General features: G+C 41.9%; 2 protein-coding genes across 3 annotated transcripts; one reads left to right on the forward strand and one right to left on the reverse strand.

The window, feature by feature from the left end:
- The first annotated feature begins 1,971 nt into the window (after positions 1 to 1,971).
- zdhhc2 (zDHHC palmitoyltransferase 2) lies at positions 1,972 to 14,026 on the forward strand. Of its 2 annotated transcripts, XM_085179044.1 has the most exons (14): positions 1,972 to 2,439; positions 4,659 to 4,685; positions 6,126 to 6,220; positions 6,846 to 6,966; positions 7,145 to 7,214; positions 7,327 to 7,359; positions 8,507 to 8,627; positions 8,744 to 8,782; positions 8,954 to 9,086; positions 9,712 to 9,838; positions 11,140 to 11,232; positions 11,467 to 11,582; positions 12,679 to 12,747; positions 12,836 to 14,026. In XM_085179044.1, exons 1-13 carry the CDS (start codon positions 2,313 to 2,315, stop codon positions 12,717 to 12,719), a joined length of 1,143 nt encoding a protein of 380 aa, XP_085035170.1. In that variant the 5' UTR covers positions 1,972 to 2,312; the 3' UTR covers positions 12,720 to 12,747; positions 12,836 to 14,026. The 2 variants fall into 2 exon arrangements, with proteins under 2 accessions (XP_085035170.1, XP_085035178.1); XM_085179052.1 differs by lacking the exon at positions 8,744 to 8,782.
- A 52-nt stretch (positions 14,027 to 14,078) lies between these two features.
- Positions 14,079 to 21,947, reverse strand: cnot7 (CCR4-NOT transcription complex, subunit 7). The gene is made up of 7 exons (XM_085179067.1): positions 21,760 to 21,947; positions 21,000 to 21,123; positions 20,732 to 20,925; positions 18,634 to 18,795; positions 17,442 to 17,586; positions 17,198 to 17,308; positions 14,079 to 15,571 (listed from the first exon to the last, which is right to left on the reverse strand). The coding sequence occupies exons 2-7, from the start codon at positions 21,114 to 21,116 to the stop codon at positions 15,440 to 15,442; spliced, it is 861 nt and encodes a 286-aa protein (XP_085035193.1). The 5' UTR covers positions 21,117 to 21,123; positions 21,760 to 21,947; the 3' UTR covers positions 14,079 to 15,439.
- Positions 21,948 to 23,879: the final 1,932 nt, after the last annotated feature.

Below are 23,879 nucleotides of genomic sequence, written 5' to 3' on the forward strand. Positions count from 1 at the left end.
ATCCGTGTGGAAATGTAACCTACGCCTGCTGTTGTGTCACGTTGTGGCTTCACTGAAAGCTTCAGGTCATCTGCGCTGCCCTCCAGCGCCATCTCTTCAATCAGTTTAATTTCCCTCCATTTAACAGGGCTGTACTTCCCAAAGTAACACACATTCATAAGGATATTTTCACTTTATCGTCAGATAAAACCTTACATCAGCTATTCTCATGTAAACTCACGTATTCATGATCACAATTAATTAAGCTTTGCACAACAGGGCTCTCAATAATGTACGTAGCAAATAATAATAATACACATGTGTAATATATTAATTAGTAAAATAAATACTTTTGAAAACTGGCCAAAAAGTCAGCCATAATGATCTGGATTGATTGACTTGATTGATTTTGGTCCTTGTACCCAAACACTGTGAGGCACACGAGGGGAGAGTCCATTTCTTTAAATATATTGTTTCACACCTAGAATGAGCACAAGACCTGTAAGTGCTTATTGTTCTATTATTTATTCTATTATAGTTATATTTACAATTATTATTCATTTGTGGCACACATTAAGTGTAGGTTGAAGTCCTTTCTGAAGAAATTTGAATACATTTTCTGTGCTTTGGTACATTTTACACGCATCAATTTGCAACATTTGTAAAGTTCAACACATAAATTAGGGGATAACCAGCTTATACTGGAATATGATACAGCGAAGCTCCCAGTGATTCTGTGGTGCTTTCAAATAATTATTTTCATTGTTTATCATACTGTGTTATCTTTGCTGAGTCTTTTGCACTGTCCTTTTTTTTGTTTGCTAACTTCCTGTTCTTACATTACTCTATGAGTGCAGGCTGTATTATAGAGCATCCTGACTGGGTATGCCGTTGGGATGCAGGATGTTACTGTGCGGAGTTTTGGCATGCTCTCTCTCAGCCTCCACTCTGAAGATTAAGAAGCTTTAGACCTGCAAAAGTTTGTGGTGCCATGCCCTGGCCCTAACCATGCAACATCAACTTTTGAAAAGACATGGCTGCACAAGGATGCTAAACAGATAAACAACTTTGCACGTGCCTTCAGGGTTGCCCTTTTTGAATGAAGGAGAAAAAATGCCACAATAACAGCCTGCATCTCAAAGGCATACTGTGTCAGGATACTCTAAAACAGCCTGCTCCTCTATACTAATGTTTCTTTCAATGTAAGAGGGGGAGGGTTAGGATTCTCTACAACACAGTCTGAAGGGGAAAAATATACGTTCTCCCTTCTAAATAAGAGGCCATGTTAACGCTGTAGCCTACACAACTGGAGCATGTGTGATATGAAATGAGAAAAAGAGGTTAGAATACAGCCCGCACCCAGGAATGAGTAAATGTAAGGGTATACACTACAAACTATTAAATATTAATACTAATATTTATAATCTAATTTGTGCCTAGTCCCTTTTAAAATACTCAGAAGGTGCTCTTTACTTACATTTTTATGGGATATTTGTTTCTGTTTCCCTTTGAACCTCCAGTTCTTTGCTTTTTAAAAAAAAATCATAAATCACTGTGCAAAACATGGCACACGCTATAGTGTGCAGTCTGCCTGTACAAAGCATTCTGCGGTAGGACTGCGAGAATATTTTGCAGGTGGAGATGCAGTAGAAGCAGCTGGATCGTGCAGACCTCCGCCTCCACTGTCAAGCAATGATTAAACACAAAGGTAGGACGGAGAGAGAGGGACAGAAGAGCGAACAAACAAACAAGAACAAAGAGAGCAGGATGAGTGTGTGAGGAAGAAGCTGAATCACATTACTCCCTCCATTTGAACAAAAAATAAAACAGACCAGAGAGGTACAACTGACCTCACAGTCATGTGTAGACTGGACCTATATTTGTAGTCGGCGCGCGCGCACGAGTCCGTCTGAACTTGCTGAACCCATTTTCTGCGCGCGCTGAAAAATGTGCCAGGCTTGCAGCATCCCGCGGACGTCATGGCAACCTGTGGGGAAGCAGGCGAGCACGGACTCGTAGTGAATGTGTGCTTGAGCTCGTGCACAGGTGTGCGTGAGCCGTCTGATGTGTTGTTGTAGTCTGTACTAGTAGTCGAGCAGGACGATCAGAGGGGAGAGCGGTGCAAGCAGCAGCACCACCACCACCAGCGGAGGAGGAGGAGGCAGGGCGGGAGGCTGGTTTAGGATGTTGCGTCTGAGCTGTCGATTAGGCTGATCAGAGCCGGAGCTACGATGCAGTGACAGTCTACGGGAAGACACGCACACACACGCAGCGGGGGAGAAGAGGGGAGAGCACCACGCGAATGCGCACGGGAAATGATCCGCTCCTAGATTATGGCACCGTCGGGTTCGCGTAGTATCAAGCGGGGCTGTCAGAGAGTTTTGTACTGGATCCCGGTCCTGTTCATCGCTCTGATAGTGGCGTGGTCATACTACGCGTATGTTTTGCAGCTTTGCATAGGTAAGAATGAGCTGTCTCGGTAGTAAGGGGGGCTGATGTGTGTGTGTAAGAGAGAGAGAGTGTGTGTGAGGAAAGGGAAATGCCCCTAACTGGTGTGTGTGTGTGGATTTTTTGAGATTGGGTGAAAACACATTTCTCTTTCAGCAGTTTGCGAATCAGGCTTGTTATTTATTTATTTTGGCATTCACAAGAATGTCTTGTTATTTACGCAATGTGTGTGTGTGTGTGTGTGTGTGTGTGTGTGTGTGTGTGTGTGTGGACAGTCACATGACAACAACACTTCAAACACTTCAGCCAGTTGTCAGCATATTGTTGCAGGCAAGTGAGAAATGTGTATTTTCACAGTGCAACTGGAAGACTGTGCAGCCTGCTTTTATTATGAAGTATGTAGCACAGGGTGTGAGATTGGGATTGGGCCATCTGTCTCAGATTATCTGATTCTAACACCTCTATCAGCACTATCTTAAAGTCTTACTGTAATAGCTTCAGGTTCAGTTTGCAGTAGCTTCATCGTGTGACAAACACTGCCAGCAATAAAAGTCTCTTATGGCTTTAGTCAGGCATCCTTCCTTCACTTCCCCTCCAGCTGCTGATCATTGGGTGGCGCGATTACAGACGGCGAGCCTCCTCGGTGAACAGTGAGCACAAAGTTGACCTGGATAGTGAGTAATGGTTTCTAGGATGTCTCAGAGGAGTCTCAGCAGCCTACTCTTGTGCTCCATTTGGCACATTGTCAGACCACAAGGAAAGAAAATCTGCTCTGTCACAAAAAAGGGGAAAAAAAGGAGGGGGGGGGGGCACAATAATGGAGAACATCTAATGAGACCAAACAGAAGCAGTTTGATGTTCTGGCCGATTGATCCTTTGTCTGATCTTCTCCAAATTTAGACAGACACCAGAGCTTAGAGTGTGCAGGAGTCATAGTGTCATGACACAGCAGCTAGATCCTGTCCCACAATGAACCTCTTCTAGAATTACAGGTCACCACGTGTCTGCCGCCACCCACGAGACTTCTTTCATTACTTCAGGGGAATAGAAAAATAGCCTTTTCTTTATAAAACTGCGCTGTTTTGCTGAACAACGGGGAAACAACAGCAATGCTCTCGGGTCACATGGGACGGGCTGATGAAAACAGCAGCAGCAGCAGGCCAGGAAAGTGGCCGCTTGGGGCCAGCGTGCTCTCCGCAGCCATACACAGAGTCAGTTGTGTGAAAGCATCATCAGCTGATACGGCTCGCTCATCAGCTCATGTTAATCCCATTGTCTGGCTTACATAATCCCCAAGCAATCTGAGGTTGACCCACTTTCCCGTACCCCCCCCCCCCCCCCCTCACCCACAACATCAGCCTTTGAACAATCGATCGCCTTTTAAAGATTGTTAAAGAAGTGAAGTCAGATGATGTTTAGCTTCTTGTCCATTTTTGGAGACACTTTTTATCAGGAATGCAAACACGATAAGGGAGCGCTGATCCATGCACATGTCCTTAATCAAACACGCACACCGTCAGACTCTGGGGTTTTTATGCTGGCATGGCAACACGCACACAGTTTTTGACTGTGTGCCACGATTCAGCTCCATGGCTCACCTATTCTGAGTGTCTCTGTGTGTGTGCACGCTGCATTACTGCCTGATTGCCAATGATAGATGATTCCGTATGCTTAACTAATCATTGCTTTGAGGTAAATGTAAAAACACCAACAGGTAATTTCCCAACAGGTCTTAACCTCCGCCTTTTTAATGTTTGAGTCCAGCGCTGAAGGTGTGTGTGTGTCCGTGCGTGTGTGCAGGTTTTTTTGGGATGCTCATCAAGGTGCTCCTGTCAGCCTCCAGCTTCACCCGGTCCCTTCTGTGGGAATTCACACACTCAGACACAGACACACTCGCTGTGCAGGATGCTCCTTTTGGGTTTCACTACCTGTACTCAATGCTCAGCTATGGAGGAACAATAAGTCAAACTGTTTTACAGGGAGCGTGTTGCATATTGATTTTGTGACTGGTGTGGGACCGGACGTTGGGACGGAGGCTCTACAGAGTCAGCGTTTCTCCGTTTTGCTGATTTCAATTCAGGCGCTGACTGATGGCCAAGTATATTGACAGTCACAGTGAGAACCACCCCACACGTTGGTCATCCCCAAGTTAAGGAAGAAATGTGTATGTGAAAAATCTGTTTCTGGTAGTCTGACTGTGTCTTTTCACTGTTTCCCTTTCCATTCTTCAGAGTCCATTGAAGACACAGGAGAAAAGGGTAAGTGCTTTATAATGGCATTTATCATCCTGTGCTCCATGAGGCAGCTGTTCTCTGTTAGGTGTTGAGTTGAGTGGCGTTTTAGTCTTTGCAAAGGTAAGCCCTTCAGCTGGGAATGTGCCATTGGGTTTTGTCATTAAACTATATGTTTAAAGGTTTTTATTTAGTGTGCATTTCACAATATGGAGGTAAGTTCAAATACACCAAATGAAGACAGGAGTGGTTTGTTTTCAGCAGTCTTTTTAAGGAGGGAAGTTGGAGGAAGTTGAAATTAAATATTCAGACTCTCCAGAGGATAAATCCTGATAACTAGTAGCATTTAATGTCACTGACAGGTTAGATTCCACCTATTTTTTTAAAAAAAAGAAACATGACTAAATAATGTTAAAATGCATGGAAATATAAATTAATTGCTTTGTCAGAAGACCTATTAAGCTGTTACGCTGTAAACGTCATTGTCTGAGGCCTTCCCGTTTTCCTCCTGCCTGGCAGCTCCATCTTCAACCTCCTTTTTCCTCCTCTGCACATGTTCAAACCATCTCAGCCTTGCCTCTTTAGCTTAGTCTCCAACCTGAGCTGTTTTTGTCCATTCTGGTCACTCCCAATGAAAACCTTTGCATCCTCAACTCTGACACCTCCAAGTCTGCCTCCTGTCTTATAGTTTATTACAATTTATAACCTCACTACCATCTTGTAAACCCTCCCTTTGTTTCTTGATGCTATCCTTCTGTCACAAACCTCCTGATGCTCATCTCCACCTGCTCCACCCTGCCCACACTCTCTTCTTCACCTCTCTTATGCATTGTCTGTTGCTTTGGATGACGCCAGGCATTTAAGCTCATCCACCTTCACTACCTCTTTGCATCTCCACTGTTATACCTCCCCTATTCACGCAGATGCATTCTGTCTTGTGTCTACTATAGATTTTCATTCTTATTCTCTCCAGAGCATACCTCCACCTCCAGACTCTCTTTCACATGCTTCCTACCAAGTTTCATGAAATTCAGCTCAGTTGTTTTTGCTGACAAACAGCAATGGCACACTTCCACCCTGGCGCTCGCTTTAGCAGAGGAAATAATCAAAAGAACTCTCTGTAAATGGATTCTGTGCCTGCAATAAAATTTCCATCAGCACACACTTAAGGCATCTTAAAAGTAATTAAGCTGCATACTGAAGACATGATTGGCTCAATGCTGAGTTTATACAACTTGTTCATTGAGCCTGATTTCTCCTTCACTTTGATTTACACCGAACCAGTGTTTGGCACAACAACAAATAATAATTAGCGCAGGCTAATTTTAATACTCTACCGATTTTCCAATGAAAAAGGCGAAACTGAATCACCAACATCGTTCTTGTTCAATGGAGTGTAAGTAAACAGTTAAACGCGCACCGCTGAAAATTGATGATGGTGTTCTTCTTTCTTGTTTTTGCTTACAGTCGTATACTTGCTGGTGTACCATGTCGTTTTCATCATGTTTGTGTGGGCGTACTGGCAAACCATCTTCACCAAGCCCATGAACCCCCTGAAGGAGGTGAGTGTGTCCGACCGTGCTGCAGCGTGCATGTCGCAGTGTGAAGGGAAGCTGTAGGTTAGAGCTTCCCCGTGTGATTGAATGCTGCATTTAGACTAATAATACTTTCCAGTGGAAGTGCCTGGATCTGCACTCTTAATGGCTCTGATCCTGGCCACAGCACTTAAGCCCCGCGGGGTGAACGCATGCATACATCTTAAGAGAAAAGCCACTGTTGCAATTTCCACAGAGGCGAACCGCAGACACGCAGGCAGCAATCATTGGAATAAAAGTCCAGACTCACATGTGCTGTGCTGTTCCAGTGTTATAAATTGTTATAAATTGCCCCGGTGGATGCGAGGGCTGGAGAAAGCCCCCCCCCCCCCACCCCCCCACCCCCCCCAAAAAAAAAAACCCAAAAGAAAACCCAGAAAACAAATGGAAGAAACTGCCCTGCTAAGTTGGGTTTCACAGTAGTAGAAATTCCCGCATTACTGAATCTCACACAGCATGGGGCTTGTCTGGCAGAATAATTCAATCGGTTTTAACAAATGCAAAGAGGCGGTGAACAGCAGTGATGGGAGATTGGTCTGCTGATAAATCACAGGTGTTGTTTGCCTTTCCCTCCGTGCTCTGCCCTCCATAGTTTCACCTGTCCCACTCTGACAAGGAGCTGCTGGAGCGTGAAGATCGGGGAGAGTCTCAGCAGGAAATCCTGAGGAGGATAGCCAAGGATCTGCCCATCTACACCCGCACCAACTCCGGAGGTACAGTAACGGCATGCGGTGCCGCTGATGCAGAACAGCTGGAACAGTCTAGACTGACGCGCAGCTCTCAGAGCTCATTTCAGCGCCTGTCACCTTGTTAGTCTGTGGTCAGGAGTTAGAAGAGGCTGCTGCTACTGCTACTGACGGCTGTGTGATTGAATTGGCTGTGTCTCCTCAGCAATCCGTTTCTGTGACCGCTGCCAGCTGCTGAAGCCCGATCGATGTCACCATTGTTCAGTCTGTGATAAGTACGGCTCCTCGCTCACGCACCTTTAGAGAACAGACCGCACTATTTGCCGCACGCAGGTGCACAGAGAGTTACTCACAGTTTCACTGACGTCTCACCCTGCTGTGTTACAGATGCATCCTGAAGATGGATCACCACTGCCCCTGGTATGGAGTGACTGTCTTTTATTTAACACACAGTATTGGAATTATTGACCACTGCATTAGTGCACCACTGTACTCACGTGCACGTATGCTCTTTAGCGATATAAATTCCCTTTCAGTAAAGCCCCACAGCAATAGAGTTTCACTGCAATTCATCATACTGAGATTGCACCACATTGCCAGAGCATTCAAGATAACTAGCAAACAGGCCTCGTTTAGACCACACAGCCCAGCCCACTCTGTCCTAAAAGGAAATCAAATCATAAGAAGCATAAAAGCTAGTAATACTTAACAGTTTCATAATGGAAGTGTTTTGCATATCAGGCTAGTGGAAAAAATATAGACTCATTTTTGGTGGAATTTTCATTTCTGCTTCCAATAATTTCATCATCACCTCTCAGCAAATTTCGATTCGGTGTTCCAGCTTTCATTTTTATCTAAGTCAGTAAAGCCTTCTGGAAAAACAGAAAAAGTTTCTCACCCCTGAGATCCACAAACAGCTTGATTTGATACTCTAAGCCACCAGCTGGTTCTGGCAGCAGAGGGAGACAAAACAAATCCGATCCTAGTGTGTCTAATTTTTGGTAAACACGATCAGCTTGTCGGCTCTCTTGTGAATAATGCACCATATCTGGTGTTCAGGGGAAAACAGGAGAATGAGTAGGAACTGTGTATATAGTTTATACTGGGACATGAAGCAATAAAATCTGAGATTTTTAGTTATTTATTAAATTAGCTGGTTTTATTTGGGAGTGAAACCACACACACCTGTGCTGGCCTCTGATTGGTTAAAAGGACTAATTGCTGGTTGATGATTTTTCCAGCTAAAAAACCCAAACAAATTCACAAACACCTGATAGAAACACTACATTTCTGTCACTTTGCTGCCCGGCAGACTGTATCTTCCCCTTTTGTTGATTGAACTATGCGTTTTTATTATAAAAACCCCTTTAAAAAGCTGAAATAATAGACACAAATGTAACAGCTGCTTTCTGTCGGCTTAGTTTCATTAGCTAACATTAAAAAAGGTCCCTCCCCTTAGCCCATCCCTGCTGCTCTGCACAGCGATGTAAAGGGTGCAATATTGAAGTGTGCATACAATCGTTTCCATCAGCAGCCTGCGTCCTTTCATCCATTCGTTATTTTGCAGGGTGAACAACTGTGTGGGATTCGCCAACTACAAGTTTTTCATGCTGTTTTTGTTGTACTCGCTACTCTACTGCCTTTTTATAACTGCTACAGATCTTCAGTACTTCATCAAGTTTTGGACTGTAAGTACGAAGCGATCATGGTGTAATATGTCCGTGCGTGAATGTGTTGTTGTTGTTGTTTTTAAACAACTTGTTTAATCACAGATGAATATTTATGTTTTACCCTTTTTCACAAGGCTGGAGGTAGAGCACATTTCCGCCTAAAAGAATACCTGGTATGAACCAACCAGCCACTAAATTAGAGACTGCTTCCCTTAAAACAGCTAGTTGAAGTTTCTCCAATTAGAGAACACCCGCTGATGAGATTTAATTTATTCTTGTGTCAGCTTTGTGCCGGTGTAGCTCTGTTAAAGTGTGTGTGTGTGTGTGTGTTTTTCCCTTCTCAGAACGGCCTCCCAGACACTCAGGCAAAGTTTCACATCCTCTTCCTCTTCTTCTCGGCCTCCATGTTTTCCGTGAGCCTGGCTTCGCTTTTCATCTATCACTGCTGGCTCGTCTGCAAGAACAGATCCACTCTCGGTAGGTGGCGTCCTCCGCACCCGCATGCGTGCGTCTGTGTGTTTTGAGTTTTGACGCAGTGTTTGCAAAGCCTCAGCTGGACACCAGCACTCTGTTTTCTAGGAATCTGCCTCCTCTGTTTGCACAGCGTCATCTTTGCACTAATGATGAAGGATGCTGTATGGCTTTCCCCCCCCTTCTCCATCTGTCACCATTCTCATCAGCACACTGCCTTGATGAGCCTCTTTGGGCTGCTGTCAGACAGAGGAGTTTCCCATTATGTGTGCACAGTGGCACACTTTGTCCCTGTGCATGGAAGAGAGTGGATTATCCAGAGGAGTATGTTACAGTGTAATGCAAAGACACAAGGCTGGGAGCAGTAAGCAGCTTAGTAAGAGACACTGATACGGTGTTCAGAGGGAGAAGTCACACCTGGCGAAACAGCCTGAGATCTAGTTTTTCCTGCACAACAAAGACACTTTGATTCCGAGTTGTTTTCTCGATGCCACAGTTCAGCCTGAGCGGCTCCCGCGATGATCCGCTGTTTGATCGAGCTCCAGTTTAAAATTAGCAGATTGTGCAGAGGCTGAGGAGGGAGTGCTGTGTTTCTAATTCTTCTTCTTCTTCTCCTCATCTGCTGTTACAGAGGCGGTGCGTTCTCCGGTGTTTCGTCACGGCACGGATAAGAACGGCTTCAGTCTGGGCTTCAGCAAGAACTTCCGCCAGGTGTTTGGCGATGAAGTCAAATACTGGCCAATCCCTGTCTTCTCCAGGTGAGCTCATCGAAAGCAGCTTGAAAACCACTTCTCAAATATCAGACAAAGCATTTGAACCAGTCATAAATGATTAACACCAGCCTACAGAGGGTTATTTTACAGTTTATAAACCCCGATGACCTCTAAAATCTCAGTCTAGCCTGAAGAGCATTCAGGTCAGAGACTCGAGGAGCTGCTTCAGGATACAGTAATGTGATCAGTAGAATTATAATCATCCCACACCTGCTGAGAGGCTAATATGTGACTGAAAAATGTCCAAGCATGATATCAGAGCATTCTTTTATGGGGTTTTTTCCCCCTGGTATCTCAAGTAAAGTCATACAAACAGCCTCTTCAGAATGTTATATTATTAGATCACAACCAGCTCTGAATAATGCCAGCATAAACATTTACACTCATGTGAGTCATGTGGGGAATTCACATTTATCTCCTTCATAATCATGTCCTTCAGGCAATGTTGAAAAAAAAGAAGCAGTTTAGTGAATTATTTTAGCATATTTAAACACAATGTTGTCAAAGCAGCCGTGAATGAATAAAGTCAGCAGTGAGCTCAGGGATTGCTGAGCATCGCCACTTAGTTTGAAACAAAATGGTTCAAAAGAGACAGAAAGTCCCAGAAGAGACGGCAGCAGAGCATTAGATCTCAGGAAACAGCAACATCACCGCTGTGAGTTGATGCTGATGCTCCAGTTTTGCAGCTTAAATATTATTTTGTGACTATACAGCAATTTGGCAGTGACAGCTATATGAACTGCAAAGTAACAAGAATCTGACCTGCGATAAAAATGGAACATGGACTGCCTGGATGTCACATTACAATTAACTACACGCCAAGCTATGCTGTTATTTAAATGTAAATATCTGATGTTTCAAAGAGAAAAGCTGTAACCGTGCTTATTTGTGCTGTAAAGTTGAATTTTTTTAAACACTGTAGTCGATGGGGTTTGACGGAATGTTGGTGGCGGGCTCAAGTGGCCACTAGAGGAACTGCAGCTTTTAGCATTTCACAGCGATTGGTATGAATAGCAGTTTTTGGTGGCTAGTGTTACCTAACAACACTGCACTGCATAACTAACTTTGCAGAGTCGTTTTGCTGCCTTGATTATCCATACATGCGTTAATGTTTAGCTTTTTTTAATTCTATAATTTCAAGGGACTCACATTCAGTAAAAACATGCACAGGTTTGCTTTAACAGAATCTGCTTAAACTTAAATATGCATCCATAACATAGAACACTTACAATCTGCAGTAACTGGATCATGACAACTGTGCTTCTTCTTGTCTGGTGGCCTTACAGTTTAGGCGATGGCTGTTCATTCCCAACCTGCCTGGTGAATCTGGATCCGGAGCAGCCCTCCTCACCAACTGGCTCCAACCCAGCCAACAAGAGGTGAGTAAAAAATAACACCATCCAATTAATATGTGAACTTGAGTACTTTACAAAAACACGAGTCTGCACAGCTGCATATTAGCCTATAGGGGTTTTATCAATTGTGCAGATTTAATTATGCAGGAAAATAGATCACCTGTTAGCAGCTCCATTATCAGTGATGGGTCTCCAGGTTTAGATTACAGGAACATTTTGCATTGATTTTCACCCCCGGTTCTGTTTGTGTAATCTTAGTGCAGCAGAGGGCCGTCAGTTCCCCTCCAAACCACTCAGAGAAAGCCAGAGTCGTCTGCTCACCAGCACCCCCTCCTGGTCAGAGAATGAAACTGCAACGGACAAGGACAGAAAGGGTAAGATGATGCCCCTTCTGTAGGGTTCTCCGCAGCTGCTTGATGATAAAACAGCAGCACTGTACCAAGGTCTTGAGCCACTCATTTTCAGAGGAATGTTTGTTTTTTTAGTAGCTATTGATCAAAGGCTGAGGTATGCCAAATCACACGAACCAGACTGAAAATCAGGCCTCATGGGGTGATGAATGCAAATTTGAAATTTTTGGCTCAAAACATTGTTAGTATGTGCGAAGGAGGTCAGGAGTACGGTGGCCCTGAGAGGCCAAACACACTGCAACTTAAGAAAACACCAGCAATAAGAAACACGTTGCAAAGCACACAAAACAAAGGGGAAAAATGAAAACAGAAATAGGAAAAAACAGATTTCCAAAAGCACAAGGGAAGAGTTTCTGGGGAGACAATAACTCGACGGACCAGTTGCAGGAACCAAAATATGCTAAGAATTGTTCTGGGAGACACTTAAAAGAAGTGGAGGATCTATCGGTTTTATGAGGAAAGAAAAGATGAGAGGTAAGTGTGTTAGCCTAACTATTAGCCTAAAAATTCGTCATCAGTATTATATGAATCATCAGATTAAAACACACCTAGCATATTTTGGTTCCTGCAACTGGTCCGTCGGGTTATTGTCTCCCCAAAAACACTTCCCTTGCTTTTGGAAATCTGTTTTTTCCTATTTGTTTTCGTTTTTTCTATTTCTGTTGTGTTTTGTGTGCTTTTGCAGCGTTTTTCTTATTGCTGGTGTTTTCTTAAGTTACAGTCTATTTTTGTCCACTCAGGGCCACCGTACAGGAGAGACGGTTGTGTCAATAGCTGTCGGTAAAACACGTTGGAGGCTCTGTCATGGTTTGGGCTGCATTCCTCTCGGTCGTGTTTGGGATGTTGTCATAATTTATGGAATTATTATTCTTTTTTGCATGGCAAAAATCCCAAACACGCAGTACAGTGAAATATGTGTGGCGCACCATCAGTCATGGATTGCTGCACCTATTTCCCATTTTCCAGTTAAAATGTTAAAAACTGAGTGCGAGCTCAGGAGTTTTGCACAGTACTGCACTCCAAGATGTTGAGTAATGTTCCACCCGTGTGTTTGATTCAGGTGCCAGTAACCCAGGGATGACCATAGAGAACGAGGCGTAACCACGTTTGACACTTTGAAACCAGAAATGTATGTTTACGCTCACGCACACCTTACCTGCAGAATGAGATTCAGGATTATATTTTTAAAATTCACGTTTCCTTGTTTTGTCTCGCAGGTCTATGCTGCCCCCTCCTCTGTGTCCGTGCCTATCAGAACGTGACGTGGTGGTGACATCATATTTGTCGTTTTCCATTAGTGCAACCTGCTTATGAGACTGACTTCGCTAACAAACCGGAGGAAAACATAATAATCGTCATTTACTTCTCTTATTGTTATTATCTGCTGCTGCCTGAAAGTTGGAACAAGTCGACCGTATTTGAAACGGCATTCCAATTATCCCGTTTTCTTTTTTCTATACAGACAAGCACAGAGCAGCAACAGAAGAGCGGACTTATTGCACTTTATGAACTATAAGTGAGCTGCTTTTGTACGTCCCAGTTCAAAAGTCTGCAAGTCTGTTCGTTTTCAGTCGTTCTCACAGCGTAGCGCTCGAGTAGATGCAGTTTGCCAAATGTTTGCTCTGAGTATAGATTAGTAGTGATGTTAATGTGCTATATAACTGACATTCCTTCAGACATTTTTCTTTTTCTGTTTCTTTTTTTGTCGTTTGAGGGGCTGGGGGCAGGTTTCTCCACCCGCTGTGTTGAGAATTGTGCAAGTTGATGAAATGATGCATGCTTTCATCTCAGGATGTCAACGCAAACACACCTTGTGAAGTGAACGTGTCCCCCGCCCACCACAGAAAAGAGTAGTTAGTAGTAATTAAATTCCAATAAGGGCTCTGCTAGATCTTTATAGCATATATGAGGATGTTGCCGTCACACCTAAAAGCTGGTGGTGCTCTGTGCGTATGACAGCGCCCCTCCCCCCTCAATCCCCCCTCCTGCCAAATATGTCCTACAGTCTGACGTCAAACTGCTGGCCAAAAAGCTTCCCGACTGTTCTGTCTATGAAGGGCCCGCCAGCAAAAACAAGCCTTTGTGCGATGCTGCTGCAGATTCTATTGATTGTTTTAATATCTCACGTGTTGTGGATGTACTGCAGAGCAAAAAAAAAAAGAAAAGAAATCTGCTCCGGTCGCTTCGTGTGGTCCACTTTGACCTTCTGAGGCAGGAAACGATTAAAAGCATCACTGAAAATTAAAGAATGTACGCTCTTCTCAAAACAAGAAGCTTCATAGTGACAGTCAATGTTCGATCTCTATTTTTCTATTCTTCTGTGTATGACTTAAAGACTATATGGATGTGAGAGGCAATGTACTGTACAGTTGTGATGCCTTACAAGAATAAAATGAGCTCATCTTCGGTCTCACTCTTTAATGGAAGAACGCGAAGCCACTGAAAGATACGATGGTAGAAAAATTTCAAGCCTTTATTTACAAAATCATCTAAAAACATTCCTCTTTTTTATTGCATATTCTTCTTCGACTCGGTTACAGTGAGAGAAAGACGTACTGCAGAAAGAGGGAAGTGCTTCAGCTGTCGAGTTTTTGTCACCGAGGGAGGTTAATAAGCCGTGAGCCTACGCTTTAACACGCACCTATGCAAGTTCAGAATACTATTCAACACCACAGCGTTTATTCTTCTTATTGTTTTTGTTTCTTTTGTACATGCGGCAGTTTTATGCGGCATGAATGAACTGGAAAAGCAACACGTGAAGGGAACCAAAAAGCACAAAAAGTCTAATTCAAAGGTCAGAACTACAAATGAACTCCCGCTTGTTAAAAAAGCACCGTCACTTCGAGTAAAACTTTCCTCTTCTTTTATTTCAACACTAAAACTATAAATTAAAACAAAAATTGACTCTCTGGTGATTACTCAGTGGTTACCTCGGCACTTCCTACAGCTGTCATTCTTTTTTTTCTTCCCAACACATTTTTGTTGGTCGGCTGAGGTGATGTGTATCCATGATGTTTACACGCACATCAGTGTGCATCCATTCTGACCAACTGATAATAAAGAAATGGCATCCACTTGCTTTATGGTCTGCACCGCTTTAAAAGGCTTATCACAGTGGACTTAGCTCTTACTCGGGTCGTTATAAACTTAACATTAACGGGACAGATTAGAAAAATCCTCAAGACTCAAGCGCATGTAAACACACCCCAACTATCAGAGAGGAAATCTGTGTGGTCTTAGTGTTGAAATGGGGGCAACTAGTCAATGCCAATAAATTAAAAAGTTAAAAGATAAGAATGCAGTTATTATTAAGGCTGAGCGTGGTGAGAGTTGTGATACTACAGCTTTACATGTTCACAATGTGAAATGGGAACATAGAGAAGGCAACAAAGAGGCCAGAGAGACACACAAACACACCGGAAACTTTTTCAGCTTTCCTTATAAAATCAGGTTAGAGCTTTAAAGTGCAAAACATTTCTACAGAACACTTTAGGAAAACTAAAATCCCACCTTTTTAAGCATGTTAAATTGAACTGAACCGACCACACGCCGTCTACGCTGCCTCTTAGGAATAAAAGACTAAACTCAAACATGCAGTTGTTTGCATGTGTGAGGACAGCGGTGATTCTTTTTTTTTTGGACCATCATATTCATTGGTCTAAAGTGAGCAGAGCCTATGAGAAACTTGAGAAACAGCTTGTTAAACGATGCACGTGTAGGTTATTTTCTTCTTCCATTATTATTGTCACTCGGGAACTTGGCGTCAGAGCCGCATTGATTTTGGGTGTGAAGTGCAGGATGGGAAGAGTTTCGGAGCGATGTCACGACTGCTGCTTGTTAGCCTCTTCTTCATACGCGTTTCCGGTTCCGTTCTGGACGTAGGCGGAGCCTGAGCCGAGCCCGTACAAGTGACCACAGTACTTTGCATCGTCGATATGATCCTCAAAGAACATCTGTGAGAAGGATTACAAAAAACCCCCACACAATAATACAATCGATTAGTGGTTAGGATAACACACAGTCAAAGTGTGAAAAAAAGATGATGTCAAAGTGTACCAAGTAAATAAAGGGCCAAAATTACCGATATCAGTTATTGGTATTGGTGATATTGATATCATAGTGGTATAACTTTCCAGAATAATTATTTAAGACAATAAAACACACCTTCCAACACACATTACTGTTTGTAATGCTTTCATTTAAGGTCAACACTATGCTTTCTCAATCATTCAAGTCACATGACTTCAGAACAACTAAACACAGCAGAGCAGGGAGGAGGGGGCGGAGCCTGTGAGAAAGAAGCACTGTTTGCACTGCCATGTCTACTTTCTGATGATTGGGAGTAACGCACTGAACCTAGAGAAGAAAAACAAAGTGAAGTATCAATTCTTTCATGCTGGTATCGATCCAATACAAATACCAGCATTAGTATCGATACTAGTGATATTTGAATCGATCTGCCCACCTCTATCAAAGTGCAATAAACCTGTATTATTAGGTTTGGCCAGCACAGTGGGGACTTTTCTGGTTGCTATGGGAAAACCAGCCTACTGCTTACTTCAATCCAGAATTAAATTCAAAGTCCGGCTCCTCACATACAACGGCTTAAATAATCAGGCCCCATCTTATCTTAATGACCTTGTAGTACCATATCACCCTATTAGAGCACTTCGCTCTCACACTGCAGGCTTACTTGTTGTTCCTAGAGTATTTAAAAGTAGAATGGGAGGCAGAGCCTTCAGTTTTCAGGCCCCTCTTCTGTGGAACCAGCTTCCAGATTGGATTCGGGAGACAGACACTATCTCTACTTTTAAGATTAGGCTTCAAACTTTCCTTTTTGCTAAAACATATAGTTTGGGCTGGACCAGGTGACCCTGAATCCTCCCTTAGTGATGCTGTAATAGGCGGAGGGACTCCCATGATGCATTCAGTATTTCTTCTTCAGTCACCTTTCTCACTCACTATGTGTTAACAGACCTGTCTGCACTGAATCATATCTGTTATTAATCTCTGTCTCTCTTCCACAGCATGTCTTTATCCTGTTTTCCTTCACTTACCCCAACCAATCACAGCAGATGGCCCCGCCCCTCCCTGAGCCTGCTTCTGCCAGAGGTTTCTTCCTGTTAAAAGGGAGTTTTTCCTTCCCACTGTTGCCAAAGTGCTTGTTCATAGGGTTCATATGATTATTGGGTTTTTCTCTGTATGTATTATTGAGGTGACAGTGGTTGTGATTTGGCACTGTATTAACCGAATTGAATTGAATATTATTTATGACATTAAACACTTTACTGTTGAGTTCATGGTCAGATCAGTTGTCAAACAATCAGGATGTGAGTGAAGTGCAGACTTTAAATCACAGAGTCTTACAAATGTACTCCATTAACTGTTTAGGACTTGAAGCCATTTTTACAGTGTCCCCAACCCTATGTTCATGTTGACCCTACTCTCAGCCTTTCTCAGAGACTGAAGTTACTACATGTATTAAACACATCTGAGTTTTGGGTTGACAACGTGTTAACCTGTATTATAAACTGGGTCCTTATTCTGATCCTCTCCACTCTCGAACATGGGGTACGTACCTCTCTCATCTTGAAGAAAGCCATGCCTGTGAGCAAAGAGTCCGAGCCAGCCTGATGTTGTGGTCCAATCCTCTCCAGCTCTAGTTGCTCAGCTACTTCCTGCAGCCCACCCTGAAAGCAGCACACTTGAGATCAGTGCATGCAGTCAAAGTAAAACCTGAGGGATTGCATCAGAAATCAAGGTGATTAAATTAATAAAACAGGAGATGCTGCGTGCATGCTGCTGTAATATTTATAGAAACACCTTCAGGTTTTTACAGCTCTTCATGAGGTACTTGACATCGTAAATGACTGGGAAGTACAGGCGAAGAATCTCAAAGAAGTCCACCTCCTCCTCAGGAAGGTTAACGTTGGACAGAATCTTAATCAGGTATCCAAAGTCATAGCCACTGTAAAACACACACAGCACACACTTTAACAAAGTTGCTTAGGAGCACAGCAGCTGGTGTCAAATACTGTATCACTTTCAGTCTCCAAGGAAACAAAGATAACTAAGAGTTTCATATCAAAGAAGCATTGAAATAAAAATACACTGTAGTTATAAATTCCATTGTAGCAACTGAGAAAACTAGACGAGAATAAAAGTGACATCAGTGACCTTCAAACCCAATCTTTGGGGTTTTTTTTCGTCCAATGTTTTTTCTCTTTGGTATTTTTTCATACATAAAAAATGAGAACAAATGATGTGTTTTTGTGAGAATCTGCTAGTAACAAAGTAGTTAAGTTAGTAGTTAAAACCAGTTCTTTGCAAAGTAGTGTGTTACGTGTGGCTACAACACTGGTTCATCTCTTGAGTTAGGTGCCTTTAATGCTAGGACGATTCAGAGGTCAGTGTTAAATGGCTTCACAAACAAACAGAAAACAAAAGACATTCCTCTGAATATTTTCAGGTACAAACACTCGAAAAAAAATCAGTGAAAAAGTCATCAGTGTTCAGAGAAAAAGTTTGAAGGAGCTTTAGAAAGGCTGACAGCAAGTCTGGCTGCTTGGAAGCAACATGCAAAGAAAAGACGGCACAGTGCTGTGTTTTTGGTGCTAACACGTTTGTGGCTAAATAATCTTGGCGCTCTGTAACATTTCTTATTAAAAAGACGAGACAAGACAAAACTGTTTTACAGGTTAACAAATATAATTTCAAATTGAAACTAAACAGCATGTCTGAACAGCTCAGCAGACATGTAATTTGGTTCAAACACTCATATATCAAGAGCTTTTACAAAGGTAATATATAATATTCAAACTCGGTGATAGTGTACCAAAGGTAAAACGCTGTGTTTCTAATAAGTGCTTTGTTATTAAAGAGTAAAAAATTGTGGAAATCTGCCTTTGCTGCCATATGTGTATAAAATAGCTATAAGCCAGTTTCTGGATGTGAAGCAGCAGGTAAACACAAGTGTTACTAATGACACTGCAAAGTTTAAGTCAGAGCAAAATACCTGTGAAAAGACAGCCACTTGACTCCGTCGCAGAGCACCACACCTGATGTCATCAGCAACTCTGCAAAGTAAAGCGTCTCGATGCCTTCGTCCTCGTGCTTCTTGAACTGAATCCCTGAAGTGGTGAGGAGCTCAATGGAGTCCTGTGCATACATATCTTCTCTAAAGGGGAAGAAAGTCACAAACAACAAAAGGACAGTCAACTAGGTAACAGGTCAGTAATCAGTTTAAGTTTAGGGATTATAATGTTGCTCTTGAATGACAAATAAACTGGCCGTACGAAATTTTACAACATTAGACAATCAACTCATGTTTAATTTGGACAGCTTTTTTCTGGGGGACAAAAAAAAATTCTCAAGTCTCAGGATTCATTTAAGTAGGTTTAGATGAATATTACAAAAATGTAAGGGAGATCAAACCCTTTAACACACTGTACCTAAACTGCAAACAGTGAAGAAAAAGAAAGCCACAAAACTAAACAGAAATGTACTAGAAGAATATCCTCCGTCCAAATAAAAACTAAAACTAAAAGAAAACGTTGATTGCCAAAATCAGCTGGTTGGGTCTTTTGTGGATCCGCAGAAAAAAAAAAAAAATAGATGGTGGCAACAAACTATGAATGCACTTCAGGATGCAGCGTACATGTTTTTCCTTCAAGAAACGACTCCCTGTCCATGACTTCAGAGGTCTCACCACTGACAGGCTGCAGTTTGCAAAAATGTACAAAAAGAAATAAAGTAGTGTTTTGGAACAATGTTCTGTTTGATCAAACCAAAATTTACCTCTATTAAAATGATTAAACGTCTCTAGGAAGGGAAAAGCTTGGAACATAAAATGCCACATCATCTAACATCGAAGGGCTTCTGTTAGGATTCGTGCACGTAACCCTGCCAAACGCCCTGGCTCACTGGTGTTGATGATTTCACTGCTGGCAGAAGCCGTAAGTTGAATGCAGAGTTGTGCTTACATTCAGCCAATTGCATCAAAACCTGTTGGATGTTTCATTATTCAGCAGGACAACAATCCTCTACATAAAACCAAAAGGCTTACAAGAGTAAAAAGAAGGAAAATTCTCGACTGGCCGAGTCAGCCCTCTGATTGAGCGCCATTCCAAAAGGTGGCGGTAGCTGGCACAAGCAGCAAAGAGCTGAAAACGTGAGCAGTTGAGGACTGGGAGATCATCAGCAGGGAGGTTACAAAGCATCTGCAACTGTCTTTAAGTCAAAAACTCAAAGCAGTTGCTTACAAAACTGCAAACGTGATGATTTTGTGTGTACCTGAATAACTTTTGAGCACCAAAACTCTGTGCCCCTGTCTCACACACTTCTCTCTACAGTTTTAATGCAATACTCAAAATTAAAGCTGAGACTTGGCAGTGTAGTGTAGTATTAGTTGTTTTATTTCAAACTTAGTGTCATATTGAAACAGTGCGTAGACCAAAAGCTGTCCAAATATTTACAGTCGGGCCTGCATGTAGAAACGATTCATGTCCCGTTAAAGCTGGAGTGGAGACTTTTACGCAGAAAGAAACAAACTTATTTTACATCCAAGTCCTTTGTCAAATGCATTCACACAAAGCGGATCAAGCCCATCAGATAAATCTCTCAACATTTTGTATTGACAGATGGATACAGTGCCACACTACAGTAGTAACTAAGGGCATGGCACGGTTTGCTTACTGTCAGAAGGGGCAGACAGCGACAGCATGTCCACACTGCAGAGTTAACTGCAAATCTGGACACATCTAAATTGAATATGAGAAAAATAAAGTCTGATCAGTAGAAGGATTTTGGGGGGACTTTGTATTGCTGTTTTTTAGGGAGTCAAAACCCCAGTATTGTGTGCAGTTACAGTATTTCACAAGCAAGACAGCATCTCTGTCTTTCCAGCAGCAGTGAACGCTGTCTGTTTATTATGCTTAAGAACGAGCCAGGAGTACTGTAAACAATGGAGCATCTTCATATGTATAACATGTAGTTAAAAAAAAAAAATCAAGAAAGGTTTTACTATTTGCACGCACTGATGGGCCGTTATCAGCTGATCAATCCATATGGGGCTCCAGCAAGAATACAACAGACAGACCGGATTGCAATCTTACGTGAGGTTAAACTTAAAATTGAACTGCCACGTTGACGTCCCGGGTGGGTAGTCCCCCTGCTCGTTCATAAATGTGAGGCCCAGCTGTATTATCTTGAGCAAATCCACATTGCAGCGCAGCAATTGGTACTGATAGTCAGCGTTGCTTCTGAACTCTCCGATCGGTCTGGCTACAACACCTGGAAACTCCGTGTCCTGCAAGCAGACGAGTCACGATGAACAACGGAAATGTGGGCACGGAGAGGCTCAGCGACTGTGGCACCACTCACCATAGCAATGTAGTTGTACTTTCGAATGACATGTCGTATCCTCTTCAGCTCCTCCTCCAGGTTGTTGGCCCAAACCTCACATATTCTTTGGCTATGATCCACAGTAGCTGCGGGCATAGTGCCACTTCACCATGCAAGGAGACAAAGAATTGTACTTGAATATAAACACAACATCTGCAATGTGGTGCATAAATGTACTGTCATAGGTCAGCATATTACATTAAAGGGGGCTGAACAAGTGCACTTTAACACCTAAACCAAAGGCACAGAAGGATTCCTGACACAGCACTTGACTGAAAACAAATGAGGCTTCTATATTGGGCACAGGAAATAACTTTAGCCTGCTTGTGGTACACTGGGGAAGCTAACTTTACTCGCAGTTAGTGTTTCTATTCTTGTATAATGTATGCTAACTGTTGTTAGATAAAGGGAACCAGTGGGAGGAGCAGCTATCTCCTCATGATGAGCAGGACGGGCTTAGCCGACTGCTCTTCGCATTAGCTCGGGTTTTCGGCAGCACTTCGGCTAGCTAGGTTACCTGCAACAGTTAGCAGGCTGCAGAGCTAGCATTAGTTAACACGGGCAGGAGGAATAGGAGCTCTGTAATGAGACAAAGCAGCTCCTGCAAGTGGACAGCTAGCTCACAGATCACTGAGACTGTGTGCAGAACATGAAAGAGACTGGTGCAAGCACACACACACAGACACACACTCGGCGCCACTTTGATACAGCAAAGGTGAACGTAGCTTCGTTAACTTACCGTTCCCCAAACCGGGCGGGTGTGTGTTTTAAGCGTGTACTATCAGAAAACTGTTAGTTTGTTCCACGTTATAGTGTCGGGGGAGTTTCCGCTAACTTTTAAATACTTTATATTCAGTATCGTATTGATGTCAACCTACGGCTGCCATCATAGCTGAGCCTACAACTGGACGTCATCACGTAACACAGCAACGTCATACGCGTATATACGTGTGTAAGTATAGCTTAAGCACAGAGCCCTTGAAAACTGTACTGAAATTTCTTTTATTATATTAGATATGCGCTAGTGCTCCAGTCAGTATAATGAAAATAAATACATGAATAAAAGTCATTTCAGTAAATAAAAACACAACAACAACAATAATAATGTTATTATTATTATTATTATTATTATTATTATTATTATTATTATTATTTACTTTTGTCAGCAAAGTATGAACACCAAAATAAGACCAACCCAGCAGCAACGTTTATTCTAGAAAATGATCAGAAGAAAGTTCGGTTTCTACCACAAAAGAAAGTTAAAGAATCACAATCAAAACTAATTTGGTTATGATTGTGACAAATATATTGCAGCATTTTATTCTCCTAATCCAATCACATTCATACATTTAAGAATACTTTAACCTTAACCAACTAAATTCTAGTCTTATGGAATACTCCAAATTTTTATATTGATCTGAAACCAAGTAAATACAGGCTCCGTATTACATTAATTTGAATCTATACCAGCAGCTTATGGACGGTAGAGCAGTGTGTCATGATTTAGAAAATGAATTATCACCAGTTTGCAAATTTTGAACACATTTTAATGGTCACTAAATCGTCACAATAATTAGTTAACAAAACAAAAAACACCATTCAGCTTTTGTTGTATTTGAAACTGCATTTTATTGGTGACCTGGAAGGTAAATATGCCTGTCTTTGAAGCACTGTAGGTCAGCCTCTGTTGTTTAAATGTGATGTAGGTGATAAATAAAACAGACATGACAGTCAACACAAAAACATTCAGACATCTTTCATAGTGCATGTTTGATATATATATATATATATATATATATATATATATATATATATATATATATATATATATATATATATATATATATATATATATCATGCTAGTATTAATCTGATACCAGCACCAGCGGTGATATAGATACTATCAGTATTTGGATTGATCCTCCCACCTCTACTATTCCCTTTCCTTTTATAAATCATGTAAACAAATATGCGTTGCTATTCCTATTATAATTTCTTAAAACTTTCTTTGTTTTGCTTTGTTTAAACATAAAAAGATAATGATAATTAGGAAAACGCCAAAACAAAACTGGAGGCTATCTAAAACTAAAAAATAGATACATAAACATATAAACAGTCCTAAGCCTGCAGTGTGAACCAAATCTGCCTCTTATAGTAATTAAAGTTACTTATGTCCTTCCTTCACTTTATATGTCAACCATTTGTCCCAGTCTTTTAAAACGTGCTCTTTTCATGTTCAGTCTGCAGTTTGAGTTTTTCCAGCAGCAGGATCTCCTCAACAACAGTCAACCGCAGTCTTTACCTCCTGTCTTCAGGAGTTGTTGTTGTTTAAAAAAATAACAACTAAAAATCATCTTTTTTGAATTGTGTTTGGTTAACTTTTTGTCTGTTTTTTTAAATGCCCCGGTATTTTTTATGAAGCACTTTGTGATCTTTGTCTTGAAAGGTGCTATATAAATAAAATTTGACTTACTTTACTTACTTAGCCGACTGTCTGTTCAGTTTTTAGTAGAGGTTTGGTTTAATCTGTACATTTTTGTAAAGACTACAATGACAAACCAAAAACTCACACCCATAATAAATAAAAACAGCTGAATGAGCCATGGAGCAGGACTGCTGGTGGTGGCAGCGCTTCGGGGTCTGGCTCCCCGCCAGCACAGCTGTGCAGATGTTCAGCAACAACAAGGACATTGAAGTCTTCATCATTCATCCCTAAAATGAGGGGCAGTCTTTGCTGCCATTTACTTAACCTGCTGATGATGTAATGCAAATCTGTTTTATGGTGATTAAGTCCAAACATCAAATAAATTGTTGTTTTAAGCTTTACTGCTTTGTGTAAATAATGTCAGACTGTGCATT

Source organism: Neolamprologus multifasciatus, chromosome 2 (genome assembly GCF_963576455.1).
Source record: "Neolamprologus multifasciatus chromosome 2, fNeoMul1.2, whole genome shotgun sequence".
NCBI lineage: Eukaryota > Metazoa > Chordata > Actinopteri > Cichliformes > Cichlidae > Neolamprologus > Neolamprologus multifasciatus.

Coding starts and splice junctions, on each gene's coding strand:
- zdhhc2 (XM_085179044.1), top strand. CDS start 2,313: ATGGCACCGTCGGGTTCGCGTAGTATCAAGCGGGGCTGTCAGAGAGTT. Junction 9,087..9,711: donor CAAGAACAGATCCACTCTCG/GTAGGTGGCGTC, acceptor CTGCTGTTACAG/AGGCGGTGCGTTCTCCGGTG. Junction 9,839..11,139: donor CCAATCCCTGTCTTCTCCAG/GTGAGCTCATCG, acceptor GTGGCCTTACAG/TTTAGGCGATGGCTGTTCAT.
- cnot7 (XM_085179067.1), bottom strand. CDS start 21,116: ATGCCCGCAGCTACTGTGGATCATAGCCAAAGAATATGTGAGGTTTGG. Junction 17,587..18,633: donor AAGTGGCTGTCTTTTCACAG/GTATTTTGCTCT, acceptor TGTGTTTTACAG/TGGCTATGACTTTGGATACC. Junction 17,309..17,441: donor AGAGCTGTAAAAACCTGAAG/GTGTTTCTATAA, acceptor TGCTGCTTTCAG/GGTGGGCTGCAGGAAGTAGC.